We start from the raw sequence: 18,679 nt of genomic DNA on the forward strand, positions 1-18,679 counted from the left end.
CTCCAGCTCTTTTAAAGGCCAAGGCGGAAGGATAACTTGAGGCCAGGAGTTTAGGAACAGCCTGAACAACATAGTGGAACCCCATTTCTAAAAAAATAAAAAATAAAAAATAAAAAAAAAATTGGCCAGACATGGCAGCATGCAGCTGTAGTCCTAGCTACTCGGGAGGCTCAAGTGGAAGGATCGCTTAAGCCCAGGAGTCTGAGGTTACAGTGAACTATGATTATGCCATTACACTCCAGTCTGGGCAACAGAGCGAGACTCTGTCAATAATCAATCAATAAATGACCGTCAACTCAAAAGGATCTCTAAGTACTAAAATGTCAGGCAATGTGTTCGAGTGAAATAGAAACATTCAAGTAGAGAAATACATTTGGTGGGCAATGAGATCCTAAACAGTCCAGAATTCCTGCCCTCAAGAAACTGACATTTCAGATGAGATGCCAAGTGTCTTAAATAGTGACAGTACAATGTAAAGGTGTAAATATAGTGCTTTGAATATTCAAAGAAAGCTACACTTCTCTTTACCTGGAAACGTTAGAAATATTTTGCAGAGAAGCCTGATATTTGAAACCTGTCTGCAAAGAACAGTTAGGGTTTTCAGGCAAAAAGCATGTATATTTGAGGCACAAGTATTCCTGACAGGAAAAATATACCCAAAGAAAGTGAGTTCAGTTTGGCAGGAACACAAGGTACACAGTGGAGGATAGTGAGATGAGTCTTTTACCCCTAATTCACCAAGGAACCAACAGAAATCTTTCATTAAAATCAGTTTTTGTGTTTGTTTTTTTTTTTTTTAAAGAAAGACTGTGCTTATAGCAGTATAATGATTACATTAAAGATGCAAGACAATTGGCATGGGAGAAGACTTAAGAGGTGACAATTCCAAATGTCCAAGCAAGAAGTAATAATTAGGACACGGAAAGACTGCAAAACAAACCCCACCATGTTCAGGAGATAATTCTGAGGAGGTAAGACAAGATATAGTGACCAGAAAGATGGAAGAAATGAGTGAGGAGAAAAAGTCAAAGATTAGGCTAGTAGGAAGTAAGAACTCAATCCAATGACACTCTAGGTCTGAGTATCTCTTAACCATAAAGGCTGGAACCATCGTGCCAATAAATGAAGAAACCAACTCTATTTCTGTACCAAGTCTCTGAGTGTAAATTTAAATCATTCAATACTCTTACCTTGATAACTATGCTTCTAATCATATCTTATTACATATGAATCTTTAAAACACATGACAAACGCACAACTATATAGAGTAAAATTTGTTGAATTTTATTAGTTTTATTCTCAGTAACACAGAAAAACACACTAGGTCATTTTTTCTTTTTTTTCTTTTTTGAGTCAGAGTCTCGCTCTGTCGCCCAGGCTGGAGTGCAGTGGCGCGATCTCGGCTCACTGCAAGCTCCGCCTAGCAGGTTCACGCCATTCTCCTGCCTCAGCCTCCTGAGAAGCTGGGACTACAGGTGCCCGCTACCCGCCCCGCTCCCGGCTAATTTTTTTCTATTTTTAGTAGAGACAGGGTTTCACCGTGTTAGCCAAGATAGTCTTGATCTCCTGACCTCGTGATCCGCCTGCCTCAGCCTCCCAAAGTGCTAGGATTACAGGCGGGAGCCACTGCGCCTGGCCACACTAGGTCTGAGTATCAAAGCATGTAAATTGAATACAAATTCCTGTACTAAGAGAGTATGATATATTCTATTTTGTGAAAAATAGATTGAATACACTTTAAAACTTTTTATACAGATGGTAACAGGATCAAGAAGAAGATAAAAACCATGAGCAAAACATCCAAAGACAGTTATAATGATACTTTAAAAAATTCAGATTTGTGAACTTGCAGAATGTGTAAGGATCATGTCTGTTTTAACTTGCCATACACAGGTACCAACTATAAAAATACTCATTTCCAGCCAATAGAAATGCAGTAATTACACTTTTCAGTGCTTGTTTCAAGTTTGAATTTAAATACCAACATAATCTTCCACTCAAAAATTATAAAGCCAACCCCAGCAGAGAAAATTGATACATTTGTTAAGGAAATTAAACTGCAGATAACAGGATTGCCATTCTAAAACTGTACTATATGATTCACAAGAAAGGATTTATATCTAAACTGATTGATTTTTCTCCAAACCCACACACAACAAACTTACATCTTACCAAATAACTCTGAGGTAAACAGTTCAGTCAAGGTGTTCAACATTGAAGAAATGCATCTAAGAAGGAAATACAACACTATAGATAGTAAACTTCCCCTGAATCACAAGGAAGACATTCAGGAATATGTCTAGTTGGGTGTTCACTGGTTTTTTTTAATTTAACTTAAAGTTCCAGGATAGATGTGCAGGACGTGCAGGTTACACAGGTAAATGTGTGCCCATCATTGGTTTTACCTTATACGAAGTGAGCAAATCCTAAGTCACTATCCCTCAGTATATTAAAATTACCTAAAGTATCATGAAAAAAGTGATCATGAACCTCTACTCTGTATGGAGAAAATGTCAGGAGCCAGGGATTATCCAGTGATTGCTGAAAAAGGAATGTGAACTTTAGGGTGCGCATGCTATTGCTCTCTTTCTCCCTCTCTCCCTCTTTCCTTCCCTCCCTCTCTCATACACATACATACACACATTTCCCTTGGTCCTTAAGTATATACAAAAACAATAAAATCAGCCTGTAGAAATATACAATTATACATAAAATCATAATCTACAGCACTAACCATATTTGTAGTCTAATTATGCTTACTTATTGCTCTGTCCCCCTGACAGTGACAAGAGTAGAATGTTTTGTGAAAGTTTTTCTTGGAAGAAGGACAGAAATATGAAGCTGATTAGGAATAATTTCCTAGGGAATTATAACTGAAGTAATACTTTTTTAAATAAGGATAAAATATTTCAGAAAAAGTCTTGGGATATTTATCCAATATAAGCATATCTTTTCACAGAAATGTGAGAAAATCATTAGTATATATGAGTTCTTTCCCTTTTAGGGGTTATTTGAATACCACATGCCTCAGAATTGTAAAACTCAGACTACAGAGGGAATGGAAAAGATATATTCATGTTCATTTATAATAGCTTCTTAGGATATTAATTTTGCTAAATCTCAGTAGAACATTTTATTCAGCAATGAGAAATTACACTACTCAGTTAATATGTTTTTACAACCTCAGATGAACCTCAACCTTGTGTAACTGACTTCCTAAAAAGTTTGCGTAAATAATATTTTGTAAATTGGATCATTTTACTTGCACATAAGTTAGATATTGTGTAGAGCAAATAACCACCTCAAAATCTGCTTTACAGTTTAAAGTTTCTACATTACGATGAAGTTCAAATTAATATATAATTCACATTCTCCTTACTTGGCGCTCAGTATTACCACAGTCTTTAGGAGGACTATAAAAACGTCAGAATTTTTAATTTGAAGAGCCCACCAAATTTTGGGCATGGATGGTTTAGTTTCTCTAAGTATAACAGATTCAGGGTCAGCAGTTCTGGCTCTGTAATACCAGCAGTTTGGGAGCCCACGGTGAGAGGATTCCTTGAGCCCAGGAGTTCGAGACCAGTCTGGGCAACATAGGGAGACTACGTCTCTATAAAAATTAAAAAATTAGCCAGGTGTGGTGGCACACGCCTGTGGTCTGGGATACTCCGGAGGCTAAAATGGGAGGATTGCTGGAGCCCAGGAGGCTGAGGCTGCAGTGAGCCATGATTGCGCCACTGCAATCAGCCTGGGTGACAGAGTGAGACCCTGTCTCAAAAAAAAACAAACAAAAATTCAGAAGCTGAGTCCGTGGAGCCGCACTAAATCAAAATTCACTTAATAGAACTTTAAATGTAACTTAGAAACTCATTCTGTGGAAATCTATCTTCCATCTTTTAAAATGTGGACTATGCTGACATCACCCATCTTTATCCCGCCTACCTCTACCAGCAAGAGCACCCAGCTCCTTTTATTTTGTGTGAAAGTCCAAATCAGTGTTTTTCCACCACTACCACTGAATAACAGGCCTTAAATGAAGACGAAAACCATCAGTTACCTAAACTATTAGGCATTTTTACAAAATGGGCAAGACAAATGTAATCTATTAATTTTAACCTCTGTCAGATATTCACAGGACTTGCATGCCCTAACAATCATTGTTCATGTAGCTGGGTTCAAATCACTGATTTGAACATATACAGCTAAACAGAAATCTCTATATAAACCCTATGTAAGGATTTAAAAAATATTGACTGCAAGGCTGGCTTCCTAACACCAGAAACCATAGTAGATGATGGAATACTAAAAATGACATGCTATTATTTGGTGAAGCACAAACATCCACCAAAATTACCTTGAATACAGAGTTATAGAAACATTAAGATAAATGAAAAATCATAACTAAACTATCAAAGCCTCTAGAATCACTACATTAACTATGGAATAATACAGTGGGTCAAATAATCAAAGATTCAGCTACTGCACTATATATTTACTTTATATTTTGAGGCACTTAATTCAGTAATAGAATAATATTTTTAAATGAACAAAACAAATATTAATTATAATTCATTTCATTACTTTTCCTGTACCTCCCTATTTCCTAAAATTCCTACATACAATTTTATACAGTTTCTTATATGGTTATAGTCAGAGGCTGTAAGATTTTCTTCAGTGTTCCATATGCCCATAAAAAAGGAGAGCCACAAAATATGATTCATTTAACATTGTTTGCTTTACCAAGAAGTTAACTACAACACGTACTTCATTAAACAGGAATATCTGCATAAAGACATTATTTTTGACCACATGTTTAATACAAAGTACAATGGGGCAAGTATCCTAAAGATTAGCTAACATAACTGAATAGTAATATTAAAGGCTATAATTCTAATATTTTTTATAATTTGGCATTATTTTATACAAATGAAGATACTCATAGCAAATGATCAAGCACTGTAACTCCTAGACAGACAATGTTCACAGCAGCAGTTTCAGCAGCAAAAACAAAAAAAAATAAAACTCAAATGTCCATCAACAGAAGAGTAAGTATTCATGTAATACTATACAGGAATAAAAATGAAAGTCACAAAAGTAAACAAACATTATGCCATTTATACAAAATTGAGAAACATACAAAATTAACATTTCATTTAGGGATACCTATGTGCAAAGCAAATGACAAACACAAATTTCCAAATAATTACTTGAGAGGGAGAGGGTTCTTGGGGACTTCTAAAGTATAGGCAATATTCTAGATCTTAAGCTGGCTGGTGAGTATACAGATATTCATATTTATTATCCCTTTGCCTTATAAGCACATATTTATGTATTTTTGTAGTATAAAATACTCCATTAAAAAAAGAGTAAAAATGTGAAAGCCTTCAAAAATGACGACTACCATTTATGTATAACAATAAAATTAGTGTAAAAAAGTATACAAAGAAAATGTTGAGTTCTTTCAGTGCCCTATATAATCAGTATTAATAATCTAAAGGGCGATAATCCTACTATGAAAAAAATAACAAGCTCTGACACAAAATCTGAACATCTGCTTTCCTGGCACTCTAAATTAGACAAGGGTGAATACGTTAGCCTCTCAATTCTGCCTCTTCATCTTTCATCTGTACTTAGATTTTTCTTTATCTTTGGATTTCTTTGGACTTCTGCTTCAGTCTCTTTTTACTCCTTTCTCTTTCGTAAAGATGTCTGGTATTTGGATTTGCGACTATTACTATAATGGCCATTCCTCTTTCGAGATCAGCTACGACTTCAGTTCTGAAGTCTCTCCTTTTACTCTTCGTTTCTCCCAACAGCTTTCTTCTTCTTCATGGTGACCAAACTCCAAACTTTCTCTCTACTTATCTGGATCTGGATTAGTATTTTTGATTGGTATGTAGTCTTCATCTTCTCTTACTTCAGAGCAGTGATGGGTTTTCTTCTTGTGTTTTTTACTTGTGTGTGAGTGACTTGACTTGGAGTCTTCTGCCTGCTCATCTAGTACAACGTTATATTTTGCCTCCTGTTTGGGCTTACTTTATCTTTCAGAACCAAATTAGATGGTTTATCCTGTTTCCTTTTTATACTCCTTTAAATCACTCTTGGTGTATTTCCCACCTTTTCCTTCCATTTAACCTTTGTAACAGACTGGCTAAAACCCATGTTTTCTTCTGTCATCTATAAGTATATTGTCCATTTTGAAGAAGGCTTTCTCATAATCTCCTTCCTTTTCAAATTCAATAAAAGCATACATCTGTAATCCCAGCACTTTGGGAGGCCAGGGCAGGTGAATCACCTGAGGTCAGGAATTCGAGACCAGCCTGGCCAATATAGTGAAACTCTGTTTCTACTAAAAATACAAAAATTAGCCGGGTGTGGTGGCGCACGCCTGTAGTCCCAGCTACTTGGGAGGCTAAGGGAGGAGAATCATTTGAACCCAGGAGGCAGAGGCTGCAGTGAGCCGAGATTGTGCCACTGCACTCCAGCTTAGGCAACAGAGTGAGACTCCATCTCAACAAAAAAAGAAAGGAAGGAAGGAAGGAAGACAGAGAGAGACAAAGAGAGAAAGAAAGAAAGAGAAAGGAAGAAAGAAATATCAGAGGATTTCTCCTGTCTTCCAGTCCCAGATAACTTCACAACTTCTTATTGGCCCAAATCTAGAGAGTATTATATCCAGATCCTCATCTGTGGTTACTGGATTCAATTTGCATATACAGATTTTTCTGGAGGTTTAATATCTGCATCAGGTAGGTCTCCCACCATCTCTAAAAGTAAAGCCTGAGTTTTAGCTTCTTTTTCTGCCTTTATTTCTTCTACTTCTTCAGCTGACCTTCCTTTGAAATGATCAATTTCTTCATCTGCGTCAATTCTACCACTCTTTAATTGTTCCCTTGTAGATTCTGGTGATCGATCAGGGATTAATAAATCAGGAATGTCATCAAAATGGACCATCTAAAATCACTGTATAATTTATCCTGATATCCTGATATGGTACAAAGTCCTTGTCAACAAAGGTCTCGTTAATTTTCTTAATTATGTCAATGCCTTCTGTCACCTCACCAAATACTCTATGGTACCATCAAGGTAATCTAGATTTTTCTCCTGTAGTGATTAGAAACTGAGATCCATGTTGATCACTGCCATTGTTCACCATGGACATTGTGCCTTTCTTCTTGTGCTTAATTCTTGGGACGTTTTCTGTCTCAAAAAAGCTTGCTTGATCACCATACAATTGGCCAAAAATAGACTCTCCTCCATGACCAGTCCCTGTAGGATCAACAGTTTGTATGATAAAATACCTTCGTACACTGTGAATAAGGCAATAACTGTAATATTTTATTTTGTAATATCTCAAGAAATTAAAGCAGGCGAGTACCTTCTAAATGCTTGGCACTGCCATCACAAATGCCATTAAACCATGGTACCTGCTCTCAAAAAGTTCACAGTTGCAAGGCTGCTGCTCAGTGTACAAACTGACAACCACATTGCCCAAAGTAGCCTCCAGTAGAACCGCCATGGCACCCACTCCTCCTCAGCTATAAGCCTTGGGGAGGTTGCTAATATTCTTTAAGGCAAAAACTAAAAGTCGATAGAAACTGAAAATAGGTAAAGTCTGATTATAAGAAAGAAAAATAGGGCCAGGTCCAGTGGCTCACACCTATAATCCCAGCATTTTGGGAGGCCAAGGCAGGTGGATCACTTGAGGCCAGGAGTTCGAAACGCCATCTCTACTAAAAATACAAAAAATTAGCCAGGTGTGGTGGCACACTCCTGTGGTCCCAGCTATTTGGGAGGCTGAGGCAGGAGGCAGAGGTTGCAGTGAGCCAAGATCGTGCCACTGTGCTCCAGCCTGGGTGACACAGCGAGACACTGCCAGAAAGAAAGACAGATAAAGAATAAAAGAAAAGAAAGAAAAATGGGTCACTGTGCATTCAACCAAGATTTCAGGTAAATGGTGACATAACACATGAAAAGTTTGTCACTTCCCATTCTAGCTCAGCAATAGTAGATATTTAGACAAAGCCAAGTCCTCCTTATCTCAACAGCCTCACAAGGCATCACTGCCCAAGATTACTACACAACATTATTACTACATATTACTACATTACTACACAAGAAGCCACATCCAACAATACAGTTCAGACTTCTGCACTAATGTATATGTATGCAGAGAAAGAAAGGGCCAGTGACATCATCCTAGGCCAAACTATAGTATAATATTATAGTATGTACAGGCAGCAAGATACGTTAGATGTAAGTATGTTACAGAAACCATAGGATGAAACAATTAATATTTTAAGCTTCATCTAATTAAAGCAAAGTACACATAAACAGAGTGGCAACTTCAAAACACAACACCAGAAAAAGCTCAAGCTAACTTAGAAATAAATAATTCATATATAAAATCTAAAACTCAGTGAGAATAGCATATTTCTGAACAAGGATAATTCATTTAAAATCTGCTAAGAATTTGACCCACTATTTGTTATCTAAAAAGATAAAAAGTGAGCAGATGCAATTCCCTGAATGCGTTTTTTTTACAAACTAAGAGGTCACTCTGGCACGTAAAGTATTAATAGATCTTTAAAACACACTTTTTAAGCTATATGATCTAAATATTGCAGAATACTGTCGCTTTTTTCAAAAATCTAATTTCTGAGCACAGTCTAAATCCTCACTTTTGCAATACTAATGAAACTGCATTTAGCAATGTTTGCCAACACCAGTTTAGTTAAGTCCTAGACACTTAAATGATCTGACATAAAGCAGGAAGAGGACTGTTGATTGATTCTTTTAGGGGCAATGTGTCAGAGTAACTCCAAGAATACTTTAGAAGAAATAAAATGACACTTACAAAACTTCGAAAGATATTATAAATATATTTTGTTTATAATTAGCTAATATAAACCAATCTATATTTTACTATGATATTTTTGTACCTTCATAGAAAGATCACTTCACAAGTTTGTATGAGGAATAGTAAAGTTTCCATATGGCTAAACTTGATGTAACCCTGAGCCACTGAGTCCTACTGTTTTTATTATCTTCTAAGATACCAGCATTACACTTCACTAATTCAATGTATAACTGACATATTTCACTAGAAAAGTAAATATAATTACAGAAGAAATGTTATGAGCAACTTTATCCATCACAAAGACTCTATATAATACTTCTACTCTCCAAACAACAAACACAATTTCTAATGTTACTTATAAAAGAAAATCATTTCCACATTAACTACTATGCAGAACTTACAGTAAGCACAAATGACATTGAAAAAATGCCAAAACACCCTGGAATAAATTATTAAAATAGAGATTAAAATTTATTTTCTATATTACATCAACAAACCTAAAAGAAGTGAAAGAGCCAAGTAGATATAAAAAATTGTTTTAAGGTAGTGTGCATTGCTTTGCCATGACAGTGTTGTATAAAAAGATCCTATGTTAAATGTTGCTAAAATATCAAAGGATGATAAATGTAGAGAATCATAATTATGGGGTTGAAGGTAGCCTTATAATACATTATAAATGGGCAGACTTTTTAAAGTTTACATCGCCAAATATGAATACACAAAAAAGAGACCTTATTCTACCCAGATTTTGAAATTTCATGTGAAAGGAAGTTTTTAAAAATCAAATGCTAAATTCTGTCTAAACAAAGTGATAGGTCCTTTAGGGACCGAAGGTAAGGCCCAATGATGGCATAATTACTGGGGATACTTACAGCTATTTTAAGTTCCATGCACCCTAGGGTCTAGTCCCATTTAGCTTTCTCTTCTTCCCTCACCACCCCAAAGCTATATTTAGCCTTTCTATGACTTAACTATATAAGCAGTGGGATAATACATCGTGCATACTTTCCTGCCCCATAACTAACTGGGTTCCAACAACTTTCAGCTATCTTGAAGCCAGGACTTAGAGCATTACAAGAGCCCTGTGCATGCTGACTGACCTTGGGCAAATTACTTAACTTCCCAGGACCTCATTTCCTCATCTGTGAAAAGAGGTTAATAAAAGTACCCTATATTGGATTCTATCAAAGATTATTAGTTGGCATAAAAGCTCAATAAATAAAAACTTTAGTAATCATCTAGTCTAATAAACTTTCTTTTCCTTTCAATAGCAGAATCTTTTCCCTACCCAACCAAAATCTTAAAAAGCCTATCCCCTTCATTTTAAAGACACAGAAGATAAGATGCAGAGTTAGTGGCTTGTCATAAGTCAAATGTCAAAACTGAAATGAGAACTCAAGTTTCTTGACTCCAAATCTAGCATTTCCCAGGATACATTTATGTCTCTACGACATGTCTATGGAACCATTTGGAAAATAATTGCTTTGGCCTTTCATTTGGTAATTAGTTCTAGAGAAAACAGCCCGGTTATACTATCAAGGACCAGTTCAGTCAAACATGCTTTGCTCCACCTTCATCAGAAAAACAGCAAATAATCCCAAAAGCAAATTTATAGAATGAGTTATAGCGCAAGTCTAGTCAGTCAATACTCATTCAGTCTTATTCTCAATATCATCTATAGTAATCATTTTATGTATATGTTATCAATAATAGTTATTAATAAAGCTAATTAAGCCACAAGGAGTTCGTTTATGTCTTCTTCACTGTGCTTAACAATCAAGTGTGTAATAATGTTAGAAAATGTTTCATCAGAAAGCTAATTTTTTAGTAATGTAAAAGTTAAAATTAGCTATACGGACGATTCACACAAGTTTTCTTTATGGCTATACAGAATAAATAAGGAATTATTACTGTCAGTAGTTAATAAGTATTTGATCTTCAGTAACACTAGACAGGAAGTTGTAGCAGTTTTTGCCTTTTCATTACGAAACACATCTAGATGGTTGGTGGATTTCTTAACTTTTTTATTTTTGAGACAGCACCCCACTCTAGCACCCAGGCTGGAGTGCAGTGGGGTGATTTCAGCTCACTGTAACCTCTGCCGCCTGGGCTCAAGCGATCCTCCTGCCTCAGCCTCCTGAGTAGCTGGAGTACAGGAGTGTGCCACCATGCCCAGGCTAATTTTTATATTTTGTGCAGAGGCAAGGTCTTGTTATGTTGCTCAGGTTGGTCTTGAAATCCTGAACTCAAGCCATCTGCCTGCCTCAGCTTCCCAAAGTGCTGGGATTACAGGTGTGAGCCACCATGCCCAGGAGGATTTCTTAACAATTGTAATAACCTGGTAGACAATTTTGGACACTGACCTTGCCACACAACCATGGGTTACTAGTTTTCCTTTCCTTTCTTTCCTTTCCTTTTCTTTTTTTTTTTTTTTTTTTTGAGATGGAGTTTCGCTCTTGTTGCCCAAGCTGGAGTGCAATAGCGTGATCTCGGCTCAGTGCAACCTCCACCTCCCAGGTTCAAGCGACTTTCATGTCTCAGCCTCCCGAGTAGCTGGGATTATAGAGGCGCACCACCATGCCCGGCTAATTTCTGTATTTTTAGTAGAGACAGGGTTTCACCATGTTGGCCAGGCTGGTCTCGAACTCCTGACCTCAAGTGATCTGCCCACCACAGCCTCCCAAAGTGCTGGGATTACAGGCATGAGCCACTGCGCCCAGCCCACTAGCTTCTTTAAATCATCATTCTTTTTGGTGAGCCATCATTAAGGTATACTATGGTGGACTTCATTAAGTTATATACGTACACTGTTCAACCCACAAATTGCAGGCTCTTGGAAGCCGGTTGTCTTTTGGGAGGGCTGAATCAACCTAGTTGCCAGTTGCTGGGACAATCACTTGAGACCAGTCTCTGTTTAGTGATTCCTGAAGCTTTCATCAGTTTAGCACCATATGTAATTAACTTTTAACATTTATGAAGAGAGAAACGGGGAGAAAAGCACTTATGTTCACTATAAAGTAATTCAAGGACAGTACAGATTCTGAATACATGTAAGAAAGCCCAGATACAATCATGTTCCTATCTTCAGAAACAAGAATTTCTCTCTCTATCTCAGAAACAAGGATTTCTCTCTCACACACACACATTCTCTCTGTCTCTTTCTCTTTATATGCAAGAAAGAAATGGAGAAAAATGGCCAATCCATCTATATTTTATTTTAGTTACATTCAACAAACTAGGTCTCACATTTTTAGACATTCTGAAAATGTCAGATCATATCCCAGCACAGCGTAATAGTGCCATGGAAACAAAAGAAAACCAATTCCTTTGTCATTCTTTTAGCTTAGAAATCACAGCTGATCATCAACATCAGAGTCTTTTTGAGTTAGGAGCAACAGGATAGTCTTATGGAATGAACACTGGATCTGGAATGAGAAGATCCACATCCTAAATCCTTGCTGAATCAAAGTATACATTGCTTAGTATATAGTTAGCACACAAATATATGTTTTCTTCCTTCCTACCTACAACTAGAGACACAGCATAGTATAGGGGAAGTCACTGAGGTATTCATGAACTTGCCTCTTGGTATGTGCTTTAGTAACATTCACTTGGAATAAACAACACTTCTTAAAGGTATCTGCCATGTTTGTTCATGCTACAATGAAATACTTTTCCACAATTTCTTCGTAAGTAAAATCCTTAGATTTTCAGAATTACTGCTAATCCATTATAATTTGTTTTTCAGAATAAGCACAAAAATTCTTCTAGAATAGCCAAATGATGAGTCAACTTATGGTCACTTTCAAGGGTCCAGATGAAGAGTAGAGGGAAACACAGGTAGTAGCTGCCTTCCATCAGTTCCCTAGGCTTTCTTTATCAATATATGAGTACTTGTGTTCTCTTTCCTCCACTTACTTTTGGCAGAGGCCAGAAGTTAGATAAATTCAACCTCTTGTTAAAATAATTAAACAGTATGTAGCACAAAAAGAGTGTGAGTGATTTAGCTTCTTAGACACTTAATAAAAGAATAAATTATATACTGAAGACAAAAAACAGTGCCAGACACAGACTAGGACAGGGGCTGCCAAAAAGTCTATCTTAGTGGTGTCTGGAAATGTTAAGTTCTGGAGAAAGGACCCAACTAAAATTAAGAAGAACTAAGTCATTAGAATATACTCTTTGGCAGATTATTAACTACCTGTGAACATTTTAATAAAACAGACTTTCAGAATTTTTTAAAATTTCAGACTAAGGAAAACCCTCTCCGACTAGCCATTTGTTGAATACTGTCATTTATTTCCATTCTATTCACTGCTGTGGAGCCCAGTTACTCCCTTATTTTCTTATTCACATGTAGTCTGACTTATCACAAGTAAAATAAAAATCACAAGGATGCCATTATCCTTCAACATTTCCCCAAAGTACAAATCCTAACTTGCATTAAGTCCTTGCAGAAATGTACACTGCAGTCCTTCTGTAAAAAGTACTGTAATTAATAAAATTATTTCCAGTTCAATATATACACACAGAACTTTACATATAGTTAAAAACTGATTAAGGTGATTTACACATGCTAGGTATTCAATATTCAATATGCTTACAATAACAGTTATTTGAGAGGAATATAATCTTTGAACATAAGACAATAGATTTTGATTAAATAACTATAAATTCATTTATCTATTTTGCTATTCACTCATTGATCTAGAAATTTTAGGCAGCATGAAATAACTGATGGAAAAAAATAGTTCTGTAAATAATGAACACTGCTGCTCTCTAGTATAGTTCTCCGAGAATGAAAACCTTTCCCAAAAGTCAGTATGTGAAACCTGTCTCTTTAGAAAAAGCTAAAACGTTAATGTATTTTCACTCTAGTAGAAGAAAGCTTTGAAACAAGTTTCTATAAGCACTCAAGGAAAATTAATTAATTTTAAAATGGAAAGGGAGGATCTTAATTTTCAAGAATATCAGCCTGAGAATAAACTTTATAGAAAGAGAATATCTGAAGTATCTCTTTTAAAAGAGAAAAGTTATTAAAATTTTTTGTATTCCACGAGCACAGTATAAAAATGACTTAAAAAGATAAATTTAAGGAAAAGAGAAAAACCGAAAGCAAATGAATTAACACAGGCAAACATATATTACATGCAGTTAACATCATATTTGTATTATCTTTTAGAATAGAATCATAACTTCTTTATGTATAAAACAATGAGACTCTCAAGATATTCATGAAAAAGTCTAATCAAACTTCACTCTAGAGTTAGCAATCTGGTAGAGTATTAGGCCTAAATAAACCTGATATGTTAAATCAGGAACTAACATATGCTATTTTTCATAACAGGAGCTATATAAATTACAAGCTCTTCCATGTTTTTGTTATCAGATTTGGTACACTTAAAAATAAGCTGTATTCTCCACCCAGAGTATTCTAAATATGACTGTTTTTACATCTTTTAGAACTCATAATTAATCCTAATGCTCTATCTTTACAACACACACACACACACACACACACACACAAAGATTTGCATTTCCTACTTACTATCTTGGACAGTAAAACTGTATTTGTTCTATGTTTAAATCCACAGGTTCTGCTCTGTGAGGTTTCAAAAAGAAGCAACTTTATTGTATTTTCTTTTGGTTGTTACTAATGATTTTAGCTTAAAGATCATTAATTTTAACACTAACATCCTGCTTTTTCTCATTTGAGTTGCTCTATTTATCTCAAAGGTAGACTTTATGTATTACCATTACAAAAAAATAACTATTTGCATAATACTTTATGATTTTACATCTATTACAAACACATCACAGGGAGCCTGAGGATTCATTCAGCAGCCTGTCATTCACCACTGCAAGACCCTTCAGAACCAAACAAGAGGGAGGATGACATTTCACTAATGGCAAAAGTACGGGAATGAATGTAAATAACAAACCTTGAAGTTTTAAAAATACAAAAGAAAAAAAACAAGCAAAAAGAGGATGATCCATGAGCACAAACAAAACAGTTTCAATTTGTAAAACTCCATGTCTGCTATATATACAGCAAGGTATTTGGCAATTTATGTATTTCTATTATGGTAACCATTTAAATTATTTAAAACTATGCTACAAAAATAAAGGAAATTACCATTTTTTCCTGGGTTGTATAAATTAATATTATAATAATATTAAAATTGACTATTCCTATTTATAGAATTCAGCTTTTCCTCAGCCTTGTGAAACAATCTGAATATCAATTCTCTATTACTCTAGGCTTAGCCCTACAAATATTCACATTAAGAATGCTTAAGACGCAGATAATGATATAATTTATTTAGAAATTATGTTGTTTCATAATTTTTTGGTAAAAGAATCATAAAAAAATTTTTAAGCTTCCATATTTTCTCCTATAATCATCACTCCAGATGAAATGCATGAAATACTGAATGCTCAGTTATGTCACCTTTAGTCCAAATGCCCATAGCACTTGCAGCTTTTCATAAACAATATGCCCCTCTACTATAGACCTACCCCTTGAGCCATCAACTACTTAATGCTTTAAAATGTAGTTTCAAACGCAGTTTTAACACCCTCTTGTGCACATACACACCCCCACGTACACTGAAGTGTGCAGAAAAAGGAGGAGGTGGAGAGCAGAGGAAGAAATGGAGCACGTTGTTGTTTTTCATTCATGCAGTATAGTGATGTCAGTGTCTGCAGCAGCAGTGGCAGCGGCAGGAGCCTTGACCAGCGGAGGCTAAAATCCACTCAAGTCAGAACCTTACAGCATTCAAAAGAAACTGAGAAGATAATCATTCGAAAAATTAAATCAACTGTTCAGATCATGGATTTTAAATGGCTAAGGAAAGAACAGATTAGTAGGACAGTTTTAATTTGGGGAGTGGGGGTAAAAGGCGGGACATGGAGAAGTAACAGAGAAGTAATATAATCACGAAACTGGGGGCACAGAAGCCCGCATTCAAAAATCACTGCAATGTAAGAAACTGACAAAACCACCTGGTGTTTAAAACAGCAGAAAAACATCTTTAGCAAAGAAAGCCCTTGCATTCCCAACACAAGCTCTCTGATACGGCAAATCTGTCTGCTGCACAACCAGACTCAGAAAAGTGTTTTCATCATGATTGCATTAAAATCGCATTAAACTCGGATGTGCCATACTACAACAAAGAGAATAGTTTAAGCCAGATCACAAATTTTATTAAAACTGCTTGATGATGAAGCATGTAATTCCTAAGCAATTAAGCCTTTTGAAGGATGCAGAAAAACAAGTTGTACTATTATCCGTTGTAAGATGTTAGTGTTTATATACAAAAGGGGAGGAGGTACTAGATGGCCATTACGTTGTTGCAGCAATTGCCGAAACTTCTCTTACTCACACCCACAAGACCCTCTGTACACAATCTGCAATGCTTATTTTATGCCTCTTAGTCCCTACAAGAAAATCCCAAAACTCAATTTGTGCACTGTTGAAGCGAAATCACTAAAAAATTTATGTAACTGTTTTCTGTTCGTTCTGTTACTTCTCATTTCATACAGTTCTAGAAAATGTGCAAAGGAGTTGCATATGGCATTAATCTGTTAGAAAATGGTGGCCTTTTCTATAAAATACAGCCAAAGATGTGTGTTCAGTTGTGGTCATTATTAGGGCGATCACGTTGTTTTCATTCATTCATTCAGGATTTGCTGGAGGATGTCAGTTTCTGCAGCAGCTGGCTTGACCTGGGGGAGGAGTGGAGGAGCATATTCCTCCCAGTGCATACAGATTACAGGATGTATTTCTTGGTGCTCATGTACTCATCCCACTGCACTACATCCTACACTTGTTCACCATCAAGTGGTCAGAAAACAAGTGCGTTAGCAACATGCTAATTACAGGTCTGAAATATTAAAACAAAAACACCATGACTGCAATGTATCATAACGCAGACAACCACTTTCTCCAACTCTAACACCTTCCTCAAGAAAACTCCATTAAAAAAAAAATTCCACATAAACAATGTACAGACTTTGACAGTGTTTCCCTTCCAAGCAGAGATTTTTCCACCCAGTATGATCTGTTCCCTCCACAATGCAGCAGCAGCATCTGTAGCTCTAGGCTGGTATCTAATAATATTAGCTATTCCACTCTCCCTTATGAGCTTTAAGTCCCTGTTTTGGCTAATCTTCCTTTTCTCCCCCAGGGCTCAACTAAATCATGCACTGTGTCCCTAGACATAAACAAAACCAAAGCAAAACAGAAAACACTAAGGGAAACCCACAGCATCCACCAGCTCACCATTACCTTTGACACCTAACAAAAAAAGAAACTTGAGATCCTTAAACAGCTCAACTGAACTGTTAAGTGTACTTAAAAATGGAAGGAAAAAAACGAACACGTTCCACAAATAAGTTTTCAGAAATTTACCATGAAAATCTCCGGTAGCGCACAAACTGTTTTCAGTGCAGGAGTGCTCTGATGCATGAATATATAAAGGGGAGGGGGAGAAAGAGAGGGAGAGAGAGAGGGGGTTGGCGGGGCGGGGGGGAGAGGGAGAGAGAGAGAGGGAGGACTGAGGGAAAAAACCGTATACACTTCAATTGTACATTCAAAACTGTCCCCTCTAGCAGATATCATTACATCCAGCCGATATCCTTACATCGTAACTAATGCCACCATCTCTCTAAAAAATAAAAAATTATCCCGGTAGTTATAGGAACGTTAGGAACTTTGCAGGAAAACACAAAGACTGTAGAGATTACAACCACCACCTTATCCGCTGCTGAAGAGTTTGTGTGCGTGTTAAGTGTTTCGCCCAGCTCCTCCTTCCCCGGCTACAAACAGCAAACACACGAATGAGCTAGCCCGCTCTTAAACTGAAAAACCTCTCGAAGCAGGCGAGTGATGGAAGATAGAACCTGAGGGGCGGCATGAGGGTCAAATAAAAGTTGCTTTTCAGTTCGCTCCTCCAAGCCCCGCAGCAACCGCAGGGGCGTGAGATTCCCAAAGCCACTTTCACACCTTCGATAATGCACTAGCAAAGAGAAGCCCGAAGAGGCTGAAGTTTCCACGGAGGGCACCGTCGGGGAGACGCAGCCCGGGAGGACAGGAGGGTTGGGCTCGCTACCTCTGCACACGGGCGAGCCGGGGCTCCGTCTCTCGGGTGAGCTGCTCCTCCGGTGGCTCTCAGGGGACCGTCTCGGGCGGCCCTTGGCCCGCGGCGCCTGCTCAGCTGGGGCTGCAGCCGCCGGCGGCGTCGGGCTCGACGGGCTGGGGCCGCGGGCCGCGCCGGGCCCCGGGAGGCTGCCCAGCGAGGCGGCGGCAGCGGCGACGGGCGGGCGCGTGGGACTGTGCTGGCTGCCCCGCAAGAGCTGGTACGGCACCGTGGCGCGGATGGGCTGCAGCAGCCGGCCGGCTCCCGCAGCCGGGGCGCAGCCCACGCCGCCGCCGCCGCCCGCACCGTTCCCGCTCCCGGCGGCGGCGACGGCGGGCGGGGACCCCGCGGCGCTGCGCCTCATCCTCTGCGACGGGGGATGAGGGGTCTGAGAGGAACTGGAGGAGGAGCAGGAGGAGGCAGTGGACATGGTGGCTCTGCGGGCCCTGGACCCCGCCGGCCGACACGAAGGCGCGGGGCGGGAGGCGCGCGAGCGTGTGGGAGCCGGCGCGATAGTGCGTGCGAGTGTGTAAGGGGGAGGGGCGGGGGTATCGCTGTGGGGGAGGAGTCTCGGGGCTCCCCCTCCCCAACGCACACCCCCGCCGCCTCGGCGAGGGGGGAGGGGAAGGCTGCGAAAACAAACGTCCAACGGCCCCAACCGCCCGGCTGGGCTCGGTGTGGC

The 18,679-nt window shown here is 38.2% G+C and overlaps 1 protein-coding gene and 2 pseudogenes across 2 annotated transcripts in view; all 3 read right to left on the reverse strand.

Moving 5' to 3' along the window:
- The window catches only part of GLCCI1 (glucocorticoid induced 1), a 128,123-nt gene extending 109,498 nt beyond the window's left edge, over nt 1–18,625 (reverse strand). The window contains exon 1 of one of the 2 annotated variants that reach the window (XM_032760680.2): nt 17,971–18,625. In XM_032760680.2, coding sequence (XP_032616571.1) covers nt 17,971–18,427 — 457 coding nt within the window. In that variant the 5' untranslated portion in view covers nt 18,428–18,625. The remainder of the gene's footprint in view (nt 1–17,970) is intronic. The other variant, XM_032760689.2, reaches the window with a different exon arrangement.
- On the reverse strand, nt 5,127–6,271 carry LOC131380641 (peptidyl-prolyl cis-trans isomerase-like 4; annotated as a pseudogene).
- On the reverse strand, nt 6,596–7,516 carry LOC116813694 (peptidyl-prolyl cis-trans isomerase-like 4; annotated as a pseudogene).
- Nucleotides 18,626–18,679: the final 54 nt, after the last annotated feature.

Source organism: Hylobates moloch, unplaced genomic scaffold (genome assembly GCF_009828535.3).
Source record: "Hylobates moloch isolate HMO894 unplaced genomic scaffold, HMol_V3 SCAFFOLD_1, whole genome shotgun sequence".
NCBI classification, from domain to species: Eukaryota; Metazoa; Chordata; class Mammalia; order Primates; family Hylobatidae; genus Hylobates; species Hylobates moloch.